This window comes from Podarcis pityusensis (genome assembly GCF_964106645.2).
Source record: "Podarcis pityusensis genome assembly, chromosome: 4".
In the NCBI taxonomy this organism is placed as follows: domain Eukaryota; kingdom Metazoa; phylum Chordata; class Lepidosauria; order Squamata; family Lacertidae; genus Podarcis; species Podarcis pityusensis.
Genome location: NC_138027.1, coordinates 32,756,947 through 32,777,405, shown reverse-complemented (window position 1 = coordinate 32,777,405; position 20,459 = coordinate 32,756,947). Strand labels below are relative to the sequence as shown.

The 20,459-nt window shown below is 41.8% G+C and overlaps 1 protein-coding gene across 2 annotated transcripts in view; it reads right to left on the bottom strand.

Moving 5' to 3' along the window:
- The window catches only part of CFAP44 (cilia and flagella associated protein 44), a 42,835-nt gene extending 22,465 nt beyond the window's left edge, over positions 1–20,370 (bottom strand). Inside the window, exons 1-18 of one of the 2 annotated variants that reach the window (XM_081004296.1) lie at positions 20,250–20,370; positions 19,278–19,355; positions 16,546–16,626; positions 15,543–15,720; positions 14,353–14,515; positions 13,573–13,675; positions 12,172–12,388; positions 10,195–10,309; positions 9,262–9,426; positions 7,091–7,246; positions 6,387–6,434; positions 5,425–5,524; positions 5,105–5,199; positions 4,345–4,554; positions 3,229–3,339; positions 2,530–2,682; positions 1,859–2,086; positions 1,033–1,178 (exon numbers count right to left, since the gene is read on the bottom strand). In XM_081004296.1, the coding sequence (XP_080860422.1) occupies positions 1,033–1,178; positions 1,859–2,086; positions 2,530–2,682; positions 3,229–3,339; positions 4,345–4,554; positions 5,105–5,199; positions 5,425–5,524; positions 6,387–6,434; positions 7,091–7,246; positions 9,262–9,426; positions 10,195–10,309; positions 12,172–12,388; positions 13,573–13,675; positions 14,353–14,515; positions 15,543–15,720; positions 16,546–16,626; positions 19,278–19,355; positions 20,250–20,289 (2,387 nt within the window). In that variant the 5' untranslated portion in view covers positions 20,290–20,370. The remainder of the gene's footprint in view (positions 1–1,032; positions 1,179–1,858; positions 2,087–2,529; positions 2,683–3,228; positions 3,340–4,344; positions 4,555–5,104; positions 5,200–5,424; positions 5,525–6,386; positions 6,435–7,090; positions 7,247–9,261; positions 9,427–10,194; positions 10,310–12,171; positions 12,389–13,572; positions 13,676–14,352; positions 14,516–15,542; positions 15,721–16,545; positions 16,627–19,277; positions 19,356–20,249) is intronic. The other variant, XM_081004295.1, reaches the window with a different exon arrangement.
- Positions 20,371–20,459: the final 89 nt, after the last annotated feature.

The window sequence follows — 20,459 nt, the reverse complement described above, 5'->3', positions numbered from 1 at the left end:
AGTCTGTTTGCCTCATCCCACTCAGCCGCCCTACAGCTGAGGGGGAGGTGGTGGGCGGACCATTTGGAGCACCCAAGCCACCTCATCACTCCCAGGAGACACAGGTGACGGGCACGCTGCAGGCCCCGCGGTGAGTGCCACCCAGCATTATGTCACCCCCCCCTCAATGGTGGCACCCGGGGCGGACCGCCCCTACCGCACCCCTCTTCCTCCACCCCTGGCGCTGGCACAGATGGACAATGGATTCATTATTTTCAACAGGGTGGCTACCACTGACAAAAGACAATGCACCGCAATGGCCACACCATCCCACCGTCCTCTCAATCCCTTGTTTCTCTCTTTTCCATATAGATACATACAAAAGGGTATCTGAATTCATCCCAACCATCACTTCATTCACCCTTGCATCTTGGATCTTGCACCTGGGGCCTGCTCTACCCTGATCTCTGCAGAGAAGAGGCAGCTCCTCCACGAGGATACACATTTAGTGGGGGACCAGCTAACCCAGTGCTGCAGCAACCCACCTCTATATCTGCATGCATGTAGTATACATATACATAGCATATACATTATGAGGGTGAAAAGAGAACCATTGGGTTGGTGGGAAGGGGCCCCCGAGCTAGTCTGGAGCCACATTTGCTACTGGATGTATGGAAATCATTTCAATCTTTTAAAATCCAAATGCTTGGGCTTTTATAAAGAAGGGTATGAAAAGGGGAAATTTATTTCTTGCCCTGCTATATGCCCTAACCAGGATGCAAAAGTAACAGCTTAAACTAATTCAGTATGTCTCAGTATGTCTAATAGTATTCCATAATATTTCCTCAACATACTACTTTCAGGGGGTGACAGTCATGGAGTGCTAACCAGACTGCCATTATATCAAGAGATCAGCTCCTGCAAATATATACACAGGCATATAATCTATAAAAGAAAAACAAACAAACAAACAAAGACCAAGTGTTTCACACTTATTTTAAAAACCCAACTCAACCCATGAAACCAACCAACATACTGTAAAAGCTGCATTACCAAAACACAATCCGTCTAATGGCAGTGTCTTCTGTATCTTCTAAATGAATATAGGCAAAAGGTTCATCTTTCCGAGTCTCAGGTTCTTTGTCGCCTTGCTGACGAGAAAATGCACAGTGGAACAGGAATCCAGTATCATACTCTCCCTAAAGGAAACAGTGAGTTATGAAGAGTTGTTAACTTTATTTCTTGATTCCTTCTTTCTCCTCTTCTCTACCCCCCCCCCCATTAATCTGTTACAGTTTGGAAAATTCCAGACTAAAACTTCCTCCTTTCCCAAAAATGGTTTCATCATCAGTTGTATTTCATACCATACTATAGGCAAACACACTTCATTTCTATCTCCAGGTAAAGGGCTTCCTTTGAAAAATAAGCCTGCAATTCTGCTTAAAAAGTAAACAAAAGATGGGGAACAGCACTAGAATGAAAAGAAACAAGAGTGAAAACTATGCTTGCATGTTTAAGACACATCCAGAATCAGCATGACATTCTTGCATCTTGTGGTTTTTACCTTTTACCTTTTGCATTTTACCATTTAGATTTTAATCTCGCTTTGCATCTGAGGTTGGCAGGAAGAGTGCCAATCAAAATTGACAATGGGAGGGATGCCACTACTGAAGTCCTGAGAGATTGCTATGCAGCCCTCTATGTGAAACAAAAAAACTCAAACCACTTTCAAATAGAACTGAGACCAAGGTGAAAGCGTACAATGTGAAAAGCCAGCTCCTTCGGCCATTTAAGCTGCATTCTCATTATACTATAAAAGAAGGGAGAAACTACTCTCCTCATTTTGTTACCTGCGAGAAAGAAAGAAAGATTGGCTTACCAACGACAACCAAAATTTCCCTGGCCGAGAGTAAAACCCACACAGGATGGGGCTTGGAGTCTCTGGGATGTAGATTTCAGGCAGTGGTTCCTCTTCCACAGCTTCTTCCTGTGGAAATTCAATTTCTTCCATTGTTTTCCCCTCATCCAGTTGCTGCTTTATCCACTGCTGCTTTGCTTTCTCCTTCTCTATTCTCACTTTTTCTCTGCGTTCAAGTTCCTCTTCAAGCTTTTTAAGAGAGCCAGTAAAAAAAGAGCATTAAAAAACTACTGTGTTGATCACACCAAAATCCCTTCTAGTCCAGCATCCTTCTCCCACTGGCAACGTCTGCAAAGCCCACAGATAGGACTTCATTCACTAACTGTGTGTGTGTGTGTGTGTGTGTGGCTTAGTTTTATCTGTTTGGGAATTGAGAGCAACAGCCCACATCTGTCATTGTTCTTTAGCGGTTGGCATTCAGAGGCAAGGCCTCTCTGATCCTGGAGGCAGACACATTCATAATCAACACGTGCAGATCCTAATACTTTAAGAAATATTTTCTGCTGGGCTACAAAGTCCTTAGCTGCAGTCTTACATCCAGGACCACAATAACTAACGAGCTCAGCATTTCTTACTTCAGTATTCTATCTTTCCTTAGGATTGCATTTCCTTATTTGCATGTGGTGCTTTACCAGAATCCGAGATTTTATGCTGCAGAAACGAAAATATTGTGTAGGCAAGTCTTTTATTCTATAGGTCGTTGCTGCGTTGTAATTCCCAGGGTCTGGAGCAGGAACCTGGACAACAATGCCGTTCTTGCAGAAAATAAGTAGCGTGCTCTCAGGCTACAGAAGAAGGACATGAAACACAAGTGTCAGGCACGTGTATGGTGCTGAGTTTTGACGGTGATGGTGAAACATTCTTATGTTCTTAAAAATAGGTCAGAGCTCAGGGACAACTGTTGCCAAAATGAAACACAAACTTTGTTGTAAACAGGAGGGTATGGAAGCAGCAGATCACCCACCACTTCCCTGATGGCTCATGTTGGCCAAAGTGAGAGGTGCAGAAAGTGGGCATTATATATTTCTCATGCAGATTTTGAGATACTTTAAATTTCACCCATTGCTGCCAAAGTGGGGTGGGTGGAGGTGGGGATTAGTTACCCCAGCTCCAGGTTGGCATAGAAAGGGAGTTGAATCACTGGGGCATTCCCAAAGAACAGAGGGACCTTGGACCCAGTCCCTGCCCTGCCCCAGAAATGCTTCATGGGAGCGGAGTGTTAAATGCCAGTTACTGATGACAACATAACCACCAATGGATAAACACAGTATTGCAATGTGTTACAACACAAATCACGAGATGCAAATACTACGAAAAACACCGCTACTCACATGAGAAAGAGGAGACCACTGCAATGCCTGAACAGGCCCTGGGACAGAGAGGAAGCCAATTGGCTCATATTTCTCTTCAACGTTAAAGAAGAACACAGTTTTATCGTTACTCTGGGAAGGAAAAGACGGAAGAATGAATAAAGCCATGCATTCCACAAGAGTAGCCATGCTAGTCTGCTGCTACAAAGAACAGAGTCCCACCACAACACAATCCTCTGTTTTAGCATCAACCTTGATATACAAAAGCTGCACCTAGTGTTATAAGGATGACAAGGAACAATTAATGAGTACTCTGTGGGTTCGGTCAGTCAGCCAGCTACAAATTCACCTAACAGTTACCTCGTTCAACCCACATTTTACCAACTTCCTCGCGAGAATATCGTGGGGGACTTTGTCAGAAGCCTTACTGAAATCAAGATAAACTATGTCCACAGAATTGCCCTGATCCACCAAGTGTCTCATTCCATAAAAAGAAATAAAAGGGGGGGAAAAAGAAATCATATTGGTCTGGCATGACTTTTGAGAAACCCATGCTGGGTCTTAGTAATCGTAGCATTCTTATCTGCTCTAGTAAATCATCATCCAAGTATTCAGTCTGGCTTGGCGATCTATAGCCAATACCCACAATAAGGTCAGTAATGAATCTAATTAAGAGAAAGGGCTTTAAAAAACTTTTAAAAATCAAACAATTCTTACATAAGAAGAAGATATGGTTTAAAGCACAGAACATATACAAAAACACAACACTGATGATTTTAACACGTAAAATCAAATCTAAAACCTTTCCATGAATCCTTAAGGAACAAGCCTTTCTTTTAAAGTCTCAGCCAAATGTTCTCTCTGAGCTGGGCCTCAAGGGAGCAGAGAAGAAGCTAAGATGATGTGAGAAGCAGAGGTGTCAAAAAATCTCCTGAATAATTCTCTGAACTGACTCATTATACACTGAAACTTGTATGGATCAGCAAAAATCTCTCATTTCAAAAAGGTCTTGGACCTTAATTCTTAGGTAATGAACAATCTGAAGTTCAGTTTGATCATCTACATCTCAGCATCTGCAGCAGTAAATTTCCACTAACATTCAAAACAAAACAGTTTTTAGGTTTGGTTGAAACATACCCCTGTGGCAAGCAATTCTCCATTACGCTCATAGGCCAAAGCTGTTACTATAGTAGTATGAGGTTTGAACGCCTGTTTCAGACGCAAGGCTGCAGGCGCTCCTTTGTCCCGTCCAGATACAACAGGAAGTCCCTTTGGATCAAAAAGTTCAATAACGCGTACAACGCCATCTTGAAAACCTACAACCATTATGCCTTTCTTGGGATTTACCTTCAAGAAAACAGAATAACATTGCGATTAAGAGCTAATTTAAACCCTGCCCTATACATCGTCTCCTAAATCTATGTAAAGTATGTAATTGTTTGTACAGAGGGAAAATAAATCATGTTGTGAGTAGCATTTTCTTCTCAAATACCAATACTAAACTATTTTCTTTCACTGTCACCGGAAAACTCGGGAGGGGGCGCAAAAAACAAAATCCGTAAAAGTTAAATGCTTGCCAGATAATAAATATGAAAACCCATCAAAACAAAACTGAAACTCTCAGATGTTATGGACTACAACTTGCATTCACCCCAGCCAGCAGATCTCTGCAGCTCAGAACATCTGGAGGACATCAGTCTGTGAAACTAGAGGAACAGGAATGAAGAACAATCCAGACAACCTGCTCCTCAATCTCATTATGCTCCATCTTAAGAGATGGGCAGTATAAACCCTAAGCCATTTGTACATTAAAACAGCTAGGCTCCAGCCATGGATGTCCCCATTCCGTCTTGCACTATCATCCACATACTTCCTCTTTCTATCTTGCACTACTTACCACGTTTGGTGCCCAGACCATTGCTGTTCCTCCCTGTTTAAACTTCATCTCAGTCAACTGCACATTGTCAATGAAATCAAAGACACGAACTGAACCTGCGTTAGATGGTTAACGGGATCAGGATAAGAAGGAGGCTAAATCTCCGTTGCTTTCTAAAATTTAAGCCACACATTTTACATGGGGGCACTGAAGAAACAAAGAAACTACACCATTACAAGTGATTTGTGGATTATTCCCCAAACGTGTCTACTTAACGTAACTAATTTTAACCTTGAAAACTGAGTGTGGGAGGAGTCAGAAGGAAAAAGTTGTGTACTTACGGTCAAGACCAGTGGTGGCCATGATATAGGTGACTGGAGATACACACATGGCTTCTATCTTTCCTGAATGAAAAGTAAAGAGGCATTCTGGATCATGAGTCTACAGGGGGGAAAGAAATAAAATGGGGGTTTTTTCAGAGGCCTGTTTGTAAAAGTATTTTAAAGGTTTTGTGTAACAGGGTCACCTAGGGACATATCATTAAAACCCCTCTGAAAATTTGATCTCTAAAATGCATTGGACATTCAAACTGGGGTTCCTAGTTTTCAATCTAGGGCACAAATTGAAGATCAGATAAACAAAGACAAAAAACACTGATATCTGTTCATGGTTTTAAACAGTGCTCTTTTTCTTTTTAGAAAAAAAAGTTGCTGGTGCTCACCATGAAGTTATTACAGCACGTGCCGCACTTTTAACATTTGGGGGGGGTGCTGGTACTACACACCCTTGAGTACCCCCAGAAAAAGCACCAGTTTTAAATCAGTATACTTTGTATTTTTAAGGAGGAAGCATCAGTGGTGCCTTATATCTGTTCTTTTGTAGACCTTGTTTGTTGAACGCTTAGGGCCAAGCTAACAAGACATGAAAGATCTGACCGGATCTCCCGCTATGTTTTTCTGTTCCTGAAAATAGCCATTGGGAAGCCCAGCTTGGATTGGAGCCAAATTACATCCACAGAAACAGTGTGAAGTCTGGGAGAGGGGCTTTAAATACAAAAGAGGGAAAAGTGGGTGCCTCACCTTGCATGAGTACTTTCCACTGAGGCAGCAGCACCGTTGGAACCACAAACAACTAGTACTGACATTTTTGAGACCATCTTTTTCAAAGTAATAAACTACAGAAGCTGCACATCTTTTAAAGATTAAAATATTGACTTCTATTTAACTATCAGGTATAACTCAAGTACAGTGGAGGAATGACTGAGAGGGGAAAGCAGGGGAACAAAACAGAAAGGAAAACTTACAACATTTGTGAAACTCAAATCAAGCTTCCAGATGGCTCCATTGGCATCCTAGAGAAGAAGAAAAACACACTTAGCTTTTGGCTATCACTTCAAACAGTATTTACATCCCTTTCCGAAACACACTGGCTTGGATTCAGAGAAATTTAGCTGCACTTTCCCAAGCAAATCAACAACTAACTTGTCCCACGTCACTATTTTTAATTTTTTTGAAATCATACACAGCAGGCACAAGGAGGCCCGACTAGGACAACGGTGCACGAGGGGCTTAGCCTTTTCTCCCTGCCAACAACAATCAAGATTCCCATCCCTGTAGCAACTATTCTTACATCCTAGTGGTGCCAATGCGAGGTTCCCCCTTAGGGTTAACAGGAACTATATGAAAGGAAGTGAGAACTGAACGCTCAGCCTTGCCCTTCCTCCTAGCTGCAAGGTCTGGAATAAGATTCATTCATGCCCCTGAAGTTTTATTCCTTCCTTCCATTTTTATTTTTTGTTTTGCCCGACAGTGGTACTTTCCTAGTTTGGTGGCTGGTTTTTTGCTTTAGCTTCAAATGTTACTATGACATCATCACATCCTACACATGAAAAAGGGTTGTGTGCATCACTGAATCAGGGCACACATTCTCTACTGACTAATGCGCATCCTAAAAGATAACAACAACACAATCCTATATACCACAGGGGAGGACTAAAACAATGCTTACCTGAGCATACCAAAATGGTTCTCCACGTTCATGAATTTTCACCATATAGTTCAGATTTACATTTTTGCCAACTAAAAGTTCGTTAATGTGTTCCACCTCCAGCAGTCCAGTGTCATCCACAATATCAGCTGTATCTATTGTTTCAAAATCCCAAACCTTCATGGAGTTTGGAAAAGAAAATATTATCTATTGTTGCCAAATGCCAGTACCAATGCATTAAATGTGAAAATTTGGCTAATATGAGCAAACCTAAGGTTAGGAGCAGTTCAAAAGGATTTTTCATTCACATGTAACTGATGGGAAGGGATAGTTTAAACCTGCCTCTCCCTACCATGCTTCTTACAAAAAATGGCCTCTTGAAGATGCTATCTGGATTTCAAGGGAGTCCTCAGCTGATGTCACTGGTGTCAACTGATGTTTCAAATGCAGAAAGCAGTTTCAGAGAGGCAACTTTTGTCAGGACTGTGACAGGGAGAAAGTTAAATTTCCCCTCCCTCCCCCATATTTCTGAGGCTGTGCAGGCTCTACAGTTGCCATTTACACAAGAAACAACAGGCACATTAACCATCACATTTATTTGGGTTCTTTTCACTGTGCATTCTTTATTATGCGTGCTCATGTCACTATTGGGGTAGTCATAGGTCATCCCGCATTCAAAACTATTTGTGCCTGCAAAAGTTTTAGGGTAGCCATAACCACTTTAATCCCAAGCTATGCACTTCCTGCAACTTCCTATTTCACAACTGCCCTGGTGGGTTTCTTGTCTCACTTTTGTTGTGCTATTGCCTCTCTGACAGCCATCATGTGGTCCAACTTGGGAAGCATCACAGAATTGATCAAGAAGGGTAAAACCATCATTAATGCGCTACTATTGTGTCAAGAACATGTTACAGAATACACCATCAATCAAATAAGATATGTTTAAGTTCGAAAGAAAGCCTTAGCAAATGAAGAAGGAAGCAATGTTTTCATATGAATAGCATTTCTCAAATCCAGGGGTCAGCAAACTTTTTCAGCAGGGGGCCGGTCCACTGTCCCTCAGCTCTTGTGGGGGGCTGGACTATATTTTGAAGGGGGGAAATGAACCAATTCCTATGCCCCACAAATAACCCAGAGATGCATTTTAAATAAAAGCACACCATGTAAAAAACACCACACAGGCCCCACAAATAACCCAGAGATACATTTTAAATAAAAGGATGCATTCTACTCATGTAAAAACATACTGATTCCCGGACCGTCCGCAGGCTGGATTTAGAAGGCGATTGGGCCGGATCCGGCCCCTGGGCTTTAGTTTGCCTACCCATGCTCAAAGGTGTTGAACACATTACATGATGGATTATGCTGCCCTCTTTTCCCAAAGACAGGAAATGCAAACAGGTCTTTGTCAGTACACAAGTCTGCTCCAGGCCAAGACAGGAAATAGATTAAGAAGGAGAGAGGTGACTAAAGGGCAAAGACCTGTCTGCACTTCCTGTCTTTGGGCACAGGAGGGCAAGCTTAACTCACTACCTGTTTGTGTAGGTACTCTGATTGTGAAATAACCACCCCAAGCACACTTATAATAAATCTCATTCAGTCTCAGCACCAGGTTAATGAAATATTCCAGCAGGAATCTCATTAGTGAAAACCAGTGGTCACTGTTAATAAAAAAGGTAAAGGACCCCTGGACGGTTAAATCCAGTCAAAGGAGACTATGGGGTTGCAGTGCTCATCTCGCTTTCAGGCCAAGGAAGCCAGTGTTTGTCCACAGGCAGCTTTCCAGGTCACGTGGCCAGCATGACTAAACCGCTTCTGGCACAACGGAACACTGTGGCGAAATCCAGAGCGCACAGAAATGCTGTATACCTTCCTGCCGCAGTGATACCTATTTATCTACTTGCACTGGTGTGCTTTCAAACTACTAGGTTGGCAGGAGCTGGGACAGAGTAACGGGATCTGATTCCATTGTGGGGATTCGAACCACTGACCTTCCGATCGGCAAGCCCAAGAGGCTCAGTGGTTCAGATCACAGTGCCCACTGTTAATAGTTTGATAAAAAGTGCAGAAGAGTAAACAGTACCATCAACCCATGAATAATCCTGGGTTCACTCAAATATTAAGTGTATAAAGAAGAGACATATTAAGAAAACACATACCCCCACCAAATAAAGACTTAGGAAAATACTCACCCTAATATATCCATCTGATCCAACAGTGACCACCTCTCCCTCATCCAGAACTAACTGATTAATTGGGCCGTTGTGGCAATTTTTACGGCCAGGCCGACAAAGTTCCACTTTTATGAGGCCCCCTTCCCAGAGCAACAAGTTGCCCCATTCTGACCCTGAAAGTACCTTTCATGCAGACAAAACAAAATGCATTAGTATTCTGTCATATTGATGTATATCTGAAAAGGGATACAGGGAAGGACACATTACGTTTGAAGTAAGTTACACCCCAAGTTTTCACAGACAACAGATACATTTGCTAGGAAAATGGCAAATGAGGCATGTTCATAAGACCAAGGCTGCAGGCACACCATACATTTGAAACATGCTTCCCTCTCAAAGAACCCCGGGAACTGTACTGGGAATTGTTGCTATGTGAAGGGTCAACTACAGATCCCAGGTTTATTTTTTTAAGTTTTGGTTTTTTTTGCAATGTTTTGGAACAATAAGTTCAATGATAATGTCCAACCATATGCTGCTTTCTAACTGCTGCAATAGTATTTCTTTATGCTCTTTATCTTTGATTTATTTTGTTTACAGCTAACTGGTTTGCCACAAACCATAAGAGGGATGGGCACTGCATTATACAAGGATGTGCCTTTAAAAACAATTCAGAAATCTCAATTACTGCAACTATTGATCGATATCAGTCTATGGGAACATATCCCGCCAATTCTTAAAACGTATTCACTGTTTACCAGCTGCTTTTTTAAAAAAACTTCATTAAAAACAGAATAAGCTCCTGATCATTTTTAGAAGCAGCAGACACTGGACAGGCTATGCCTTTCCACACAGCAATGTCCTGTAAATTTGTGTCAGGGCAAATGTGAATAGAGAACAAAGGAGCCCATTTTATCATACAGAAAAGTTTGAGAAGACAGAAATGTTTCTCACCTTCCCATCTGGCAGCTCCACATATCCTTCAATGTCTGTCAATGCTGTTTTTCCAAACCTACCCAGTGCTCCTTGTAGTTTCAGACCAGTGAAAGTAAGCGCCATCTTCCAAAACCTGGTAATATAAAAATTAAAGCTCTGTTAGTGTTTTCGTGGGGTTCTTTTGGTCTTTAAACAGACTGTTATCAACCTTTCACATGCACTAATTGGCTGCATTTTGATACAAACCACAGTTTAGTGCTATAAGGATGAGTCTGGGACAGGGGTTAGCAAACTTTTTCAGCAGGGGGCCGGTCCACTGTCCCTCAGACCTTGTGGGGGGGTCAACTATATTTGGGGGGGGGGGAATGAAAGAATTCCTATGCCCCACAAATAACCCAGAGATGCATTTTAAATAAAAGCACACATTCTACTCATGTAAAACCATCAGGCAGGCCCACAAATAACCCAGAGATGCATTTTAAATAAAAGGACACATCCTATTCATGTAAAAACACGCTGATTCCCGGGCCGTCCACAGGCCAAATTTAGAAGGCGATTGGGCCCGATCTGGCCCCCGGGCCTTAGTTTGCCTACCCATGGTCTGGGAGGTCCTTAGGACTGCATACTCTCCCACTTTCCTCTTCTCCTCCGGCACAAATGCAAGGAGGAGCTCTCATTTCTGTTTCCAACTAACCACTGTTGTTACTTGTTTCGACTGAACTGAGGTTAGTGCTAATTACAATTCACGGACGCAACCCAGGATTATAAGCAATGAATGGTCTGAAGGTGGACTGTTTCTAAACCACAGGTAAGCCTAACTACTGATCTTCATTCAGATGGAATGAGCGACTGGTTAGTTGAAAAGGTACATGAAAGCTTGCAATCTCCTCCTTGCTCTTATGCCAGAGAGCAGGGTAAAGGGGAGCACACAAACACCCAGGCTCATGCATGTAAACCCTAAACCAGTTTGGAGTTATATGTGAACCAAACCAATTTGTCTGCGGGAATTATAGGCACATTCTATTGTAAATTTATGCAGCTTCAATTCAAATAGGTGGAAATTAAGAAGTCTCAACTGTGTGATAGACTGCACCTTATAACTATAGTACAGGTGGACTCTGACATATGTAATTTATTGGATAAGTGGATTTTTTTATCTGGGCATTTAAGTGGTTTTTAATCCGGACATGTATCTTTATACACTTTGGTTTATTTTAGTTAGGAGAAGGATAATTCTGACATTGTCCAGAGCACATTTTATTTGTGATATTGCCATCCATTGCCCAGCCACCCCATTTTGCTTCTAATGACACAGAATTAGGTAAGCTATTCCCATAACATCGGGGGGGGGTCAGTTTATGTTGTGGTCATCTGCTGCGTGCTCACCTACTGTTCTGCTGCTTCAATTCTGGCAGTGGGAAAGAGGATAAGAGTAAGGCTTCTCTTTCTCTCCACCTAGTGCTTCCACAGCAGGAAGCCAGACGTGAGGAGCACCGTGTAAGAGTACTGACAAAACTACACTTTCCAGTGCTCCTAGCTCACTGCAACAGCACCATCGAGCACCAGAAAAAGGGTGCAGCGCTCAAGGGCAGCCAATTACACAAGAAGCCAGTCAACATGGCTGCTTCTTTTCCTGCTTTCAGAAGATATTCACGGCATTTCAATTGTCTGAAGATTATAAATAACTATATTACAACATGAAACAAAAATTAGGACACTGCCAATCCAGTGCAGAAGGCTAGCTTGATTTTAAAATAAATAAATAAAATGCACATCATACTTGCAATGTTTTGGGGCAGCTAAATAAAACGTGGTCTTCACTGAGTAACAGGAATGTTTTAATACAGATAATTAAAATTTCATGTATAGTTAAGGTAGGTACAGCTTTCTAGTGTGATGCATTTGCCGATGAAATATTCCTTTTAGTCAGCATGCATGTATGCCTCTGTGGCATTCTAGTTCCTTGAGATAAAACTATGCTACTTGCTGGCTTACTTTATGTGACCTGAACCAGATGTGGTGAGTTGCTCTTCATTTTCTGGAGAAAAGGTCACTCTAAAAACATCTTGGGAAAATGCTTTCGATCTCAATACAATCTTTTCCTGCTTCCAATCCCAAACTGTTAACATATAGTCAGGGCTGCTCCCAACTGTGGCGATCAAAGTACCCGAACGATTAAAGTCAGCAAATGCATATGCTTCTTCAGTTCCACCTGGAAATAAGGTGATATAACAGGTTTCTTAATGCAATATAAATGTTCACGGGAACATACCAATGTGCTAGCCAATCAACTAGCGCATATTGTAAATTATTATTTTTTTGAAGTACGTATGAAACAGATTGCTTCTATTTTAAGTACATTTAAACAGTACAAAGCAACCATAAAATAGAGAACAATAAAGACAGTCTGTATGAAGAGAGAGAAAACAAAGGCTTCAGGTGATAATCTATCCTTGAGCCTTCAGCTCTTGTAGAAATTCTGTCTCTGAGTCCCAGATACTAGTATATACGTGTGTGCGTGTGTGTGCGTGCGTGCGCATCATAAGCCTTTCCTTTCCCCCACAATGAGTACCGTATTTTTCGCTCTATAACACGCACCAGACCATAACACGGATGTAGTTTTTAGAGGAGGAAAACAAGAAAAAAAATATTCTAAACGAAATAGTGGATATATGATTTTTGTGGTTCATGCTGTGGCCACAGACATGTGATCTGACAGTGAGTTTGGAGTAGCCCAATGCAAAAATCCTGAGGATCCATGTGGATCCATGCTTTGTAACCACGGAGGAGGGAAGGAAGGGGAACCATGGATCCTCTGATCACGACTGCAGCAGATCCCCCCCCCGCCACCTGCAGGCATTCGCTCCATAACACGCACAGACATTTCCCCTTACTTTCTAAGAGGAAAAAAGTGAGTGTTATGATGCAAAAAATATGGTAATTTCACATTGCCAGGATACTGAAATCACATCAAATGTAAGAGATACCATTGAACTGATTTGTCAGCTTTATTTTTTTTTAATAAAAAAACTCAGCTCAAAAGCTATTGAACTGCATTTAGGTTCCAGAGTGATAGCCACCTAATAAAAAATAAACCAGTAATGAAGAATAGAATTCCTTTATCATCCTTCTTTCAATACTTGGCCATTTAGCCATGCATCCATTGCTTTTTCTCGAACATGAACACAGAAAAAGGGAACATGGCATATGACTCTGAAAATAATAATGCCAATTCTTCTTAATCACTTGCAGATATTTAAAAGAAAGAGAGTGACTGCTTACAAATCTCCGTGTAGTCAAACAAGAAATATCAAACAGAAAATTGCTTCTATTTCTGTGACCATTAATTCTTCTGCATGAATCTGAAACTGTGAGACAGCTTATGTTTTAACCTACCTCGTAATACTCTGTATGGCCTTAAGGAAGGGTATTCATAGATAATCATGTTTGGCTTCCATCCTTTTTCTCCTACTGCAAAGTAGGTTTTATTAGGATGTACCTAGTAGAAGCAAAGACCTTTTTCACTCTGCATTTATCCAGTAAAGTAATGATTTGCTAGTTTAGTTCATTTGACTTCTATCCTACATTTCAGTCCAGTACAGCCAATGCAGTGGCCTCCAGATACTGTTTGACTACAACTTCCATCTTTCACCAGTGGCCATGTTAGCTGAGGCTGATGGCAGTTGTAGTTCACCATCATCTGGAGGCACTGCCTGAAACAAATATGGTTGCAGCTACCCCTCTGGAAAATGGCAGCATATGCTCAACCCCCATACTGTGTTCCACCAAGACTGCAAGTCTTTCCAAGTCTAAGGACAGAGAGAGAGGTGCAATAGCTTGGGAAAACAGTGTCCACTTTGTTAGAGCTTTTCTTTAATCCAAGATACCTTGTTACTGCCTGCATAACATTTGAAACCAGCCTAAATGAATGAATATCAATAGGACACCCTAGTAAGTATTGCTATTATAAAATATATATTTATCTCACACAGTACAAAATTAACTCAAGTCTTAGATAACGGCAATAGCTAAATGCACCACCTAATGTGTGAAGAACCAGCCAAAATATTTCTCAGATTGAAAGAGAGATTCTCATAATCCAAGAGCCCTGTTTATTTTGCTACCAAGGAAGATCTCAAGCAAAATACTTTACGAGATAAAACAAAAATGCCATACCGTGATTACTCCAATCCCTCCACCGCATGTGCTTCGGAGATATTTCTGAGATTTCATTAGCAAATTCAGCAGTACGAGTTGGTTGCCAGCTATGTAGAGGAGAGTGTAACTATCCAACATCTGAATGTTTGCCCGTCTAGTGCAGTCATAGCCAAAAGAGTGACTGAAGAACACTCACTAAGGAAAAGTGATGCCATCACGGGGTTTATTTTGACCATGTAATAACACTACCACCAATAAAAATCCAGAGGTCTCCTGAAAAGTGCAATGCACTGTATTGTAATTGTATTGGGAACACAATAGGGGCTTTTTATATAAATGAGAGAAAAGAGCTGAATCTCTAGAAAAAATGTAGCCCACCCATCCTTTAAAAAAGTTCAGGCTTAACCATATTGCCAATGTAGGTCCCTGCGGCCCTCAAGTACTGTGCAATTTCTAAATGTTTTCTATTAAAGAAAAGGCAAAAGGCAAAAGATCCCTTACATAACTGAGAGAACAAACCACAGCAATAGTGCAGGCCCTGTTATTTTGCCAATCTGTTGGGAAATACTGGGGAGGATGTAAAATTTCTCACTAGTATGGCCTTATTATATTGTTACAGGCCACTCCAATCCCTGCCAAGCCATGCACGGGATTCCAGAGGTCTTGGCCCTCAACCAGGGTCTGTGCTCCTTTGGAAAACTGAAGACATAGTGGAGGCTGTCATAGCGTTAAGAAATATGATTTATTCTCATATTTACACCTGAGTTTAAATAGAGGTAGCCCAGATCTTACAGCATAGTGGTCTGAAGAGGGTCTTGTTCCCGCCCCCCGCCCCCCAGCAGTGCAATGATGGAGACAGAGGCCTCTCTATCAGCCTGCCTTCAGTCAGTCAAGATGGATCTGTCTTTTTTCTCTCTCTCTTCCTAGCACACCTTGCTAAAAACAGTCTTTTCCTGTCACCTCACACCCAGTTAACCTGGCAACCTTTCAAATCCCCAGTCTCTGTTCACACCTCAGGGCAGGGGGAAAGGACGGTTCTCTTGCATTGCCAATGACTCTCAATTGTTTCTTAATGACTGTAGCCTGGCCAGGTCGGGGTTTTTTTGCATTGGCTAGCCCAGGAATTCCTCTGCAGCTTGTATTTCTCCCTTCATATCCCAAATAATCAAAATCCTACCATTTATTAATTTATTAGCAAAAGTGGATACATGAGACTGAGCATGTCAAGCGGAATGCCAGAATCTGGAGTCACAAATGGGAGTGCACACAACTCCTCATAGTTATAGTAGAAGTTTTCAGAGATTTTCTTCTCTACCTTTACTTTCTTCTTCTTCACCGGTTCTGGAGGCTTTTCAAGATGTATTGGCTCCACTTCCTCTTCCTCTTCTGGATTTCAAAAACATCAACAATAATTTTATACATGCACACACACACCACTTTTCAGTCTACAAAGGCTGAAAATAAGAAGAAAGGCATATAATTTTCAGACAGACAAGATGGTAGCATTTGTGGCCAATTATAAAGTGACAATTGTCACCTTTGGGGCTGAAGGACAGGAGATTAAATAAATAAATAAACAAACAAACAAACAAACTCAGAGCTAGCATAGCCATTGCAGTCAGTTTTTAAACACAGAGGTTGAGCTGTCCTGTAAGCAATATCTTGCAACCAAGAATTCCATCCTGCCCAAATCCCAAAAGTTAGTTCTATATTTAATCTGATCACCGCTGCATCTGATCACTCACACTGGCCAGAGTAGAAGGCATGGGGAGTGTGTCAATTTTTCTTTCTTTCTTTCTTTCTTTCTTTCTTTCTCTTTCTTTCTTTCTTTCTCTCTCTCTCTCTCTCTCTCTCTTTCTTTCAGCTGTGCTAACTACGGGCTGACACAACTGAGGAGCTCATGGATCAGGGTCCTCAGAGCTGTGGACTCAGTGAATCTAAGGCCATCAGCCTCCTGCCCAAAAACCAAAATGCCCTATTTCAGACTCACCAATGGCTCCCACCAGTGGGAGCACTGGCACCAGCAGCCTTCCACTTGCTAGGGAAAACCTTGGGACTCCATGGAAAAACCTATCATCACCATCAACACTTCTCTTTGCCAGCGGAGGCTGGTGAGAAGGCAACTAGGCGCCATCCTAATCCTACCCCATCCATCAACATGGAGGCAGTAGGAATGCTCTGTCAAACCCAAAGATTGCTAGCAATACTTGCCTTCATCGCCATAGCCTTCACTACCTTCTTCATCTTCAAATAGCTTTTCTTCTTCCTGAATTGCAGGAGATGGGGTCTTTTCTGCACACAGAAAATTATGTTACTTTCCACTCTACTTTATTTAAATACATATGCTACAATGTTTTCCCTGCTTCCCTAAAATCAAATAATTAACTGATATCAGAAGAGCCATCTGTATCATGGAGCAGAAGGTTACATTATAAGATACAGTGAATGCTAACGCAGGTAAGTGCTAAAGCAGTGACAAAACAAACTCCCAACAGGGGCTGCCCATAAAATGTGCCACACTGTGAAACCAAATGCTCTACCAGCTGAGCTGCTATACTCAAGCAGCTGCTAGGTTTAGGACCTGGAGAATATAAACTGCTTTTTGGAGGAAGTTCCTAAAAGAAGAAAAGTATCATTTTAAATTAGATAAATGAATAGATAATTAACATACTGCATAGATTCTGGTCACGCCCAATAAGAAGATATTTCTGGACAACAGTATTAATGGAAGATGAGAGTATAACAGGTTATGCCTTAGCAGTAAATCCACTTTTAAGATACATAAAAGATATTGTCCTTTCAGAAGATGGAAAAATGATGGGGGGAAAGTACCTCTTAACTGAAGTTTAGGTTGCATGCACACCATATGTTTAAAGCACATGAGCTCCACCAAATAATCAAGGCAATGGTAGTTTGTTAAGGGTGCTAGGAATTGTAGCGCAGAATAAAACTAAAGTTCCCAGGATTTTGGGGGGAAAGTTGTGGTTTTAAATGTATGGTGTATGCATAGCCTTAGTTACAACTGGAGGGAAACTGATGCTCCTATACTAGATGCATGTTGGAGCAAAAAGATCTTAATTTCACATACAACCTCATAGGGTCTGAATTGGAGGGGACAGACCAGGAGCAAGACCTTAAGGTCATATTAGATACCTCAATGAAGATGTCAACCCAGTGTGCCATAAAGAAGGCAAATTCCATGCTAGGGGTCATTAGGAAAGGAACTGAAAATGAAACTACCAATATCATGAATGCTGCCATACATATTGGGCAGGCTTCCTCAAACTTGGCCCTCCAGATGTTTTTGGCCTACAGCTCCCATGATCCCTAGCTAGCAGGACCAGTGGTCAGGGATGATGGGAATTGTAGTCTCAAAACATCTGGAGGGCCGAGGTTGAGGAAGCCTGATATTGATGGTGCAACCACATCTGTACACAATGAGTACCATGTACAGTTCTGGTTGCCTCATGTCAAAAAGGATATTGAAGAGTTGTAAAGGGTTTAGAAAAGTATGCATGGCATGGAGAAAGTGAAGAGAGAAAAGCTTTTCTCCCTCTCTCATAACACTAGAACTCGGTGACATCCAGTGAAGCTGGATGTTGGAAGATTTAGGACAGATAAAAGAAAGTACTTCAAGCAGCGCATTGTCATATCACTCCCCCAGGAGGCAGCGAAGGACACCAACTTGGATAGTTTTAAAAGAGGACTGGACGAATTCATGGAAGGAGAGAGCTATTAAGGGCTACAAGCCATGATAATGCTCTGCCACCACAATTGGAGGCAGCAATGATTCTGAGTACTAGTTGCTGGAAACCACAGGAGAGGAGAGTGCTGGTGTGCTCATGTTCTGCTCCCTGGTTCCCCACAGGCATCTGGTTGGCCACTGTGAAAACAGGATGCTGAACCAGATGGGCCATTGGCCCAATCCAGCAGGCTATTCTAATGTTCTTATGATGTTCATGTGTTTGTGATGGCTGGATTAGAAGAGTATGGGAAGTGGTCAAAATGGTGATACAGTGGTACCTCTGGTTAAGTACTTAATACGTTCTGGAGGTCCGTTCTTAACCTGAAACTGTTCTTAACCTGAATCACCACTTTAGCTAATGGGGCCTCCCACTGCTGCCGCGCGATTTCTGTTCTCATCCTGAAGCAAAGTACTTAACCCAAAGAACTATTTCTGGGTTAGCGGAGTCTGTAACCTGAAGTGTATGTAACCTGAAGCGTATGTAACCCGAGGTACCACTGTATCGGCAAACATCAGTATAAGAGAAGAAAGACAATCAGATAACCAATTTATTGAAAGATGTAGCCCCTTTATTATACTGGTGCAATAAAACACAGGAAAATCCAGATCCATATAAACTGTAAAAGCACCATATATTAAAAAGCATGGGAGAGGGAAGAGACGTAAAACAGGTTATAGCATACAGTGGTACGTCAGGTTACATACGCTTCAGGTTACAGACTCCGCTAACCCAGAAATATTACCTCGGGTTAAGAACTTTGCTTCAGGATGAGAACAGAAATCGTGCTCCGGCGGTGCGGAGGCAGCGTGAGGCCCCATTAGCTAAAGTGGTGCTTCAGGTTAAGAACAGTTTCAGGTTACGAACGGACCTCCAGAACAAATTAAGTACTTAACCCAAGGTACCACTGTACTTTATTTCTCACCGTAAAAAGATATATGTTGTATGATACAATGTGTTTTGTAATATACTTTTTATTTGTTTATTGGTTAAATTTTGGGGCCCTCAGGGGGCTTGAGGGCTGATTCTAAATAAGTATACAATATAAGGACAGATTTAAACTATTGATTTTTGTCCTTTGACACCTAAACATTGAACAGTAAAATTCCAGAACAACCCCCTGGAAATGTTTCTCTCCCAAACACAGAAATCACTACACATTCTTATCTATCATAATTTGAATGTGCAAGCAATACTTACCATCAGCTACCTTCTTTGCTTTTTCCTTTTGTTCCTCTGAAGGTGACCCCTTTCCTTCTTCTGAATGTTCATTCTGGCCTGCAAAGCAAAATCATAAAGTATGGTGGATCTTCCAATTGGAAGTACTGGGGCAAACTGAAATGTAAATTTCTCATGCAAGCTGGCAGAATCATGCCATGCTTGCTTCATCTGTCGCAGCAGTTTTTATGTTATTGCAGTTTTATAAGAGTATATATTTAAAGTAGATGAATAAATAAGCAAATTAAGTTAATTTGGATATGCAGAAGATATTAAAAATAAATAAGGAACAACAGAAAGAGGGGGAAGGAAGTCAAGTTTTGAAATGTTAAAATGATTGTAAAATTAGTGAAATGTGTAAACCTGAAAAGCATAAATAAAATTTAAAATAAAATAAAATGTATGTTATTGGAGACACCTATCCTGGTTTCTCCTTCTGTCCTAGACTACTGCGTTTTCTTACCTTACAGCCTGTAGAGGGGAAGAATATTTGAAAGTTTTCTAAAACAAGAACAGAACTGCTTCAAGGAGCAGCGTTTCTACATTAGAGGAAATTCGAAAGCTAACAGCTGCTGGCAATAATGGATTGAAACCAGAAAGCGGCGTGAGCAAGCTTTTCTGTGAATTCACCAGAACACTTCTTCAACCTGAATGATGCTTTGCAAAAACGTGGGGGGAAAGAGGGGCATGTTGAAATTGCAGTCTGGTACCCCCCCCCCCTGAGCGCCCCACTCCCTTTGGCGCCCAGCTTGAAGAACCCTGGTGACCCCGAAAGCTCGCGGAAGACTTCGTGACGCTTCAGTTTCGCCCTATAAAAGTATTTTTCCGACTGTTTCTTTAAAGTGTGCCCTACTAGCGGAGTGTTGCCAACGTTACTGAGAGCAAGGGGTAGTTTCGAGGGGAACCCCGTGGTGGCAAGTCTGGGCAATGGCTGAAGGCGGGAAATGGGGGTACCTTTTGCGTCTTTCGCCTCCTGCTCCCCCTTCGGCTCCATGGCAGGTGTACGCCGGTTGCTAAGCAACCGAATGAAAGGCGCGCCAAGATCCCTGGGAAGTTGAGTTCAAAACCTGCTTCGGCTCAGAGCGCCTGCGCAGCAGCAGCAGCATCATAGTAAGAAGTAATATCGATGAGTAGCTTGCTCGTTTTTCTCCTCTCCCCCCTCCG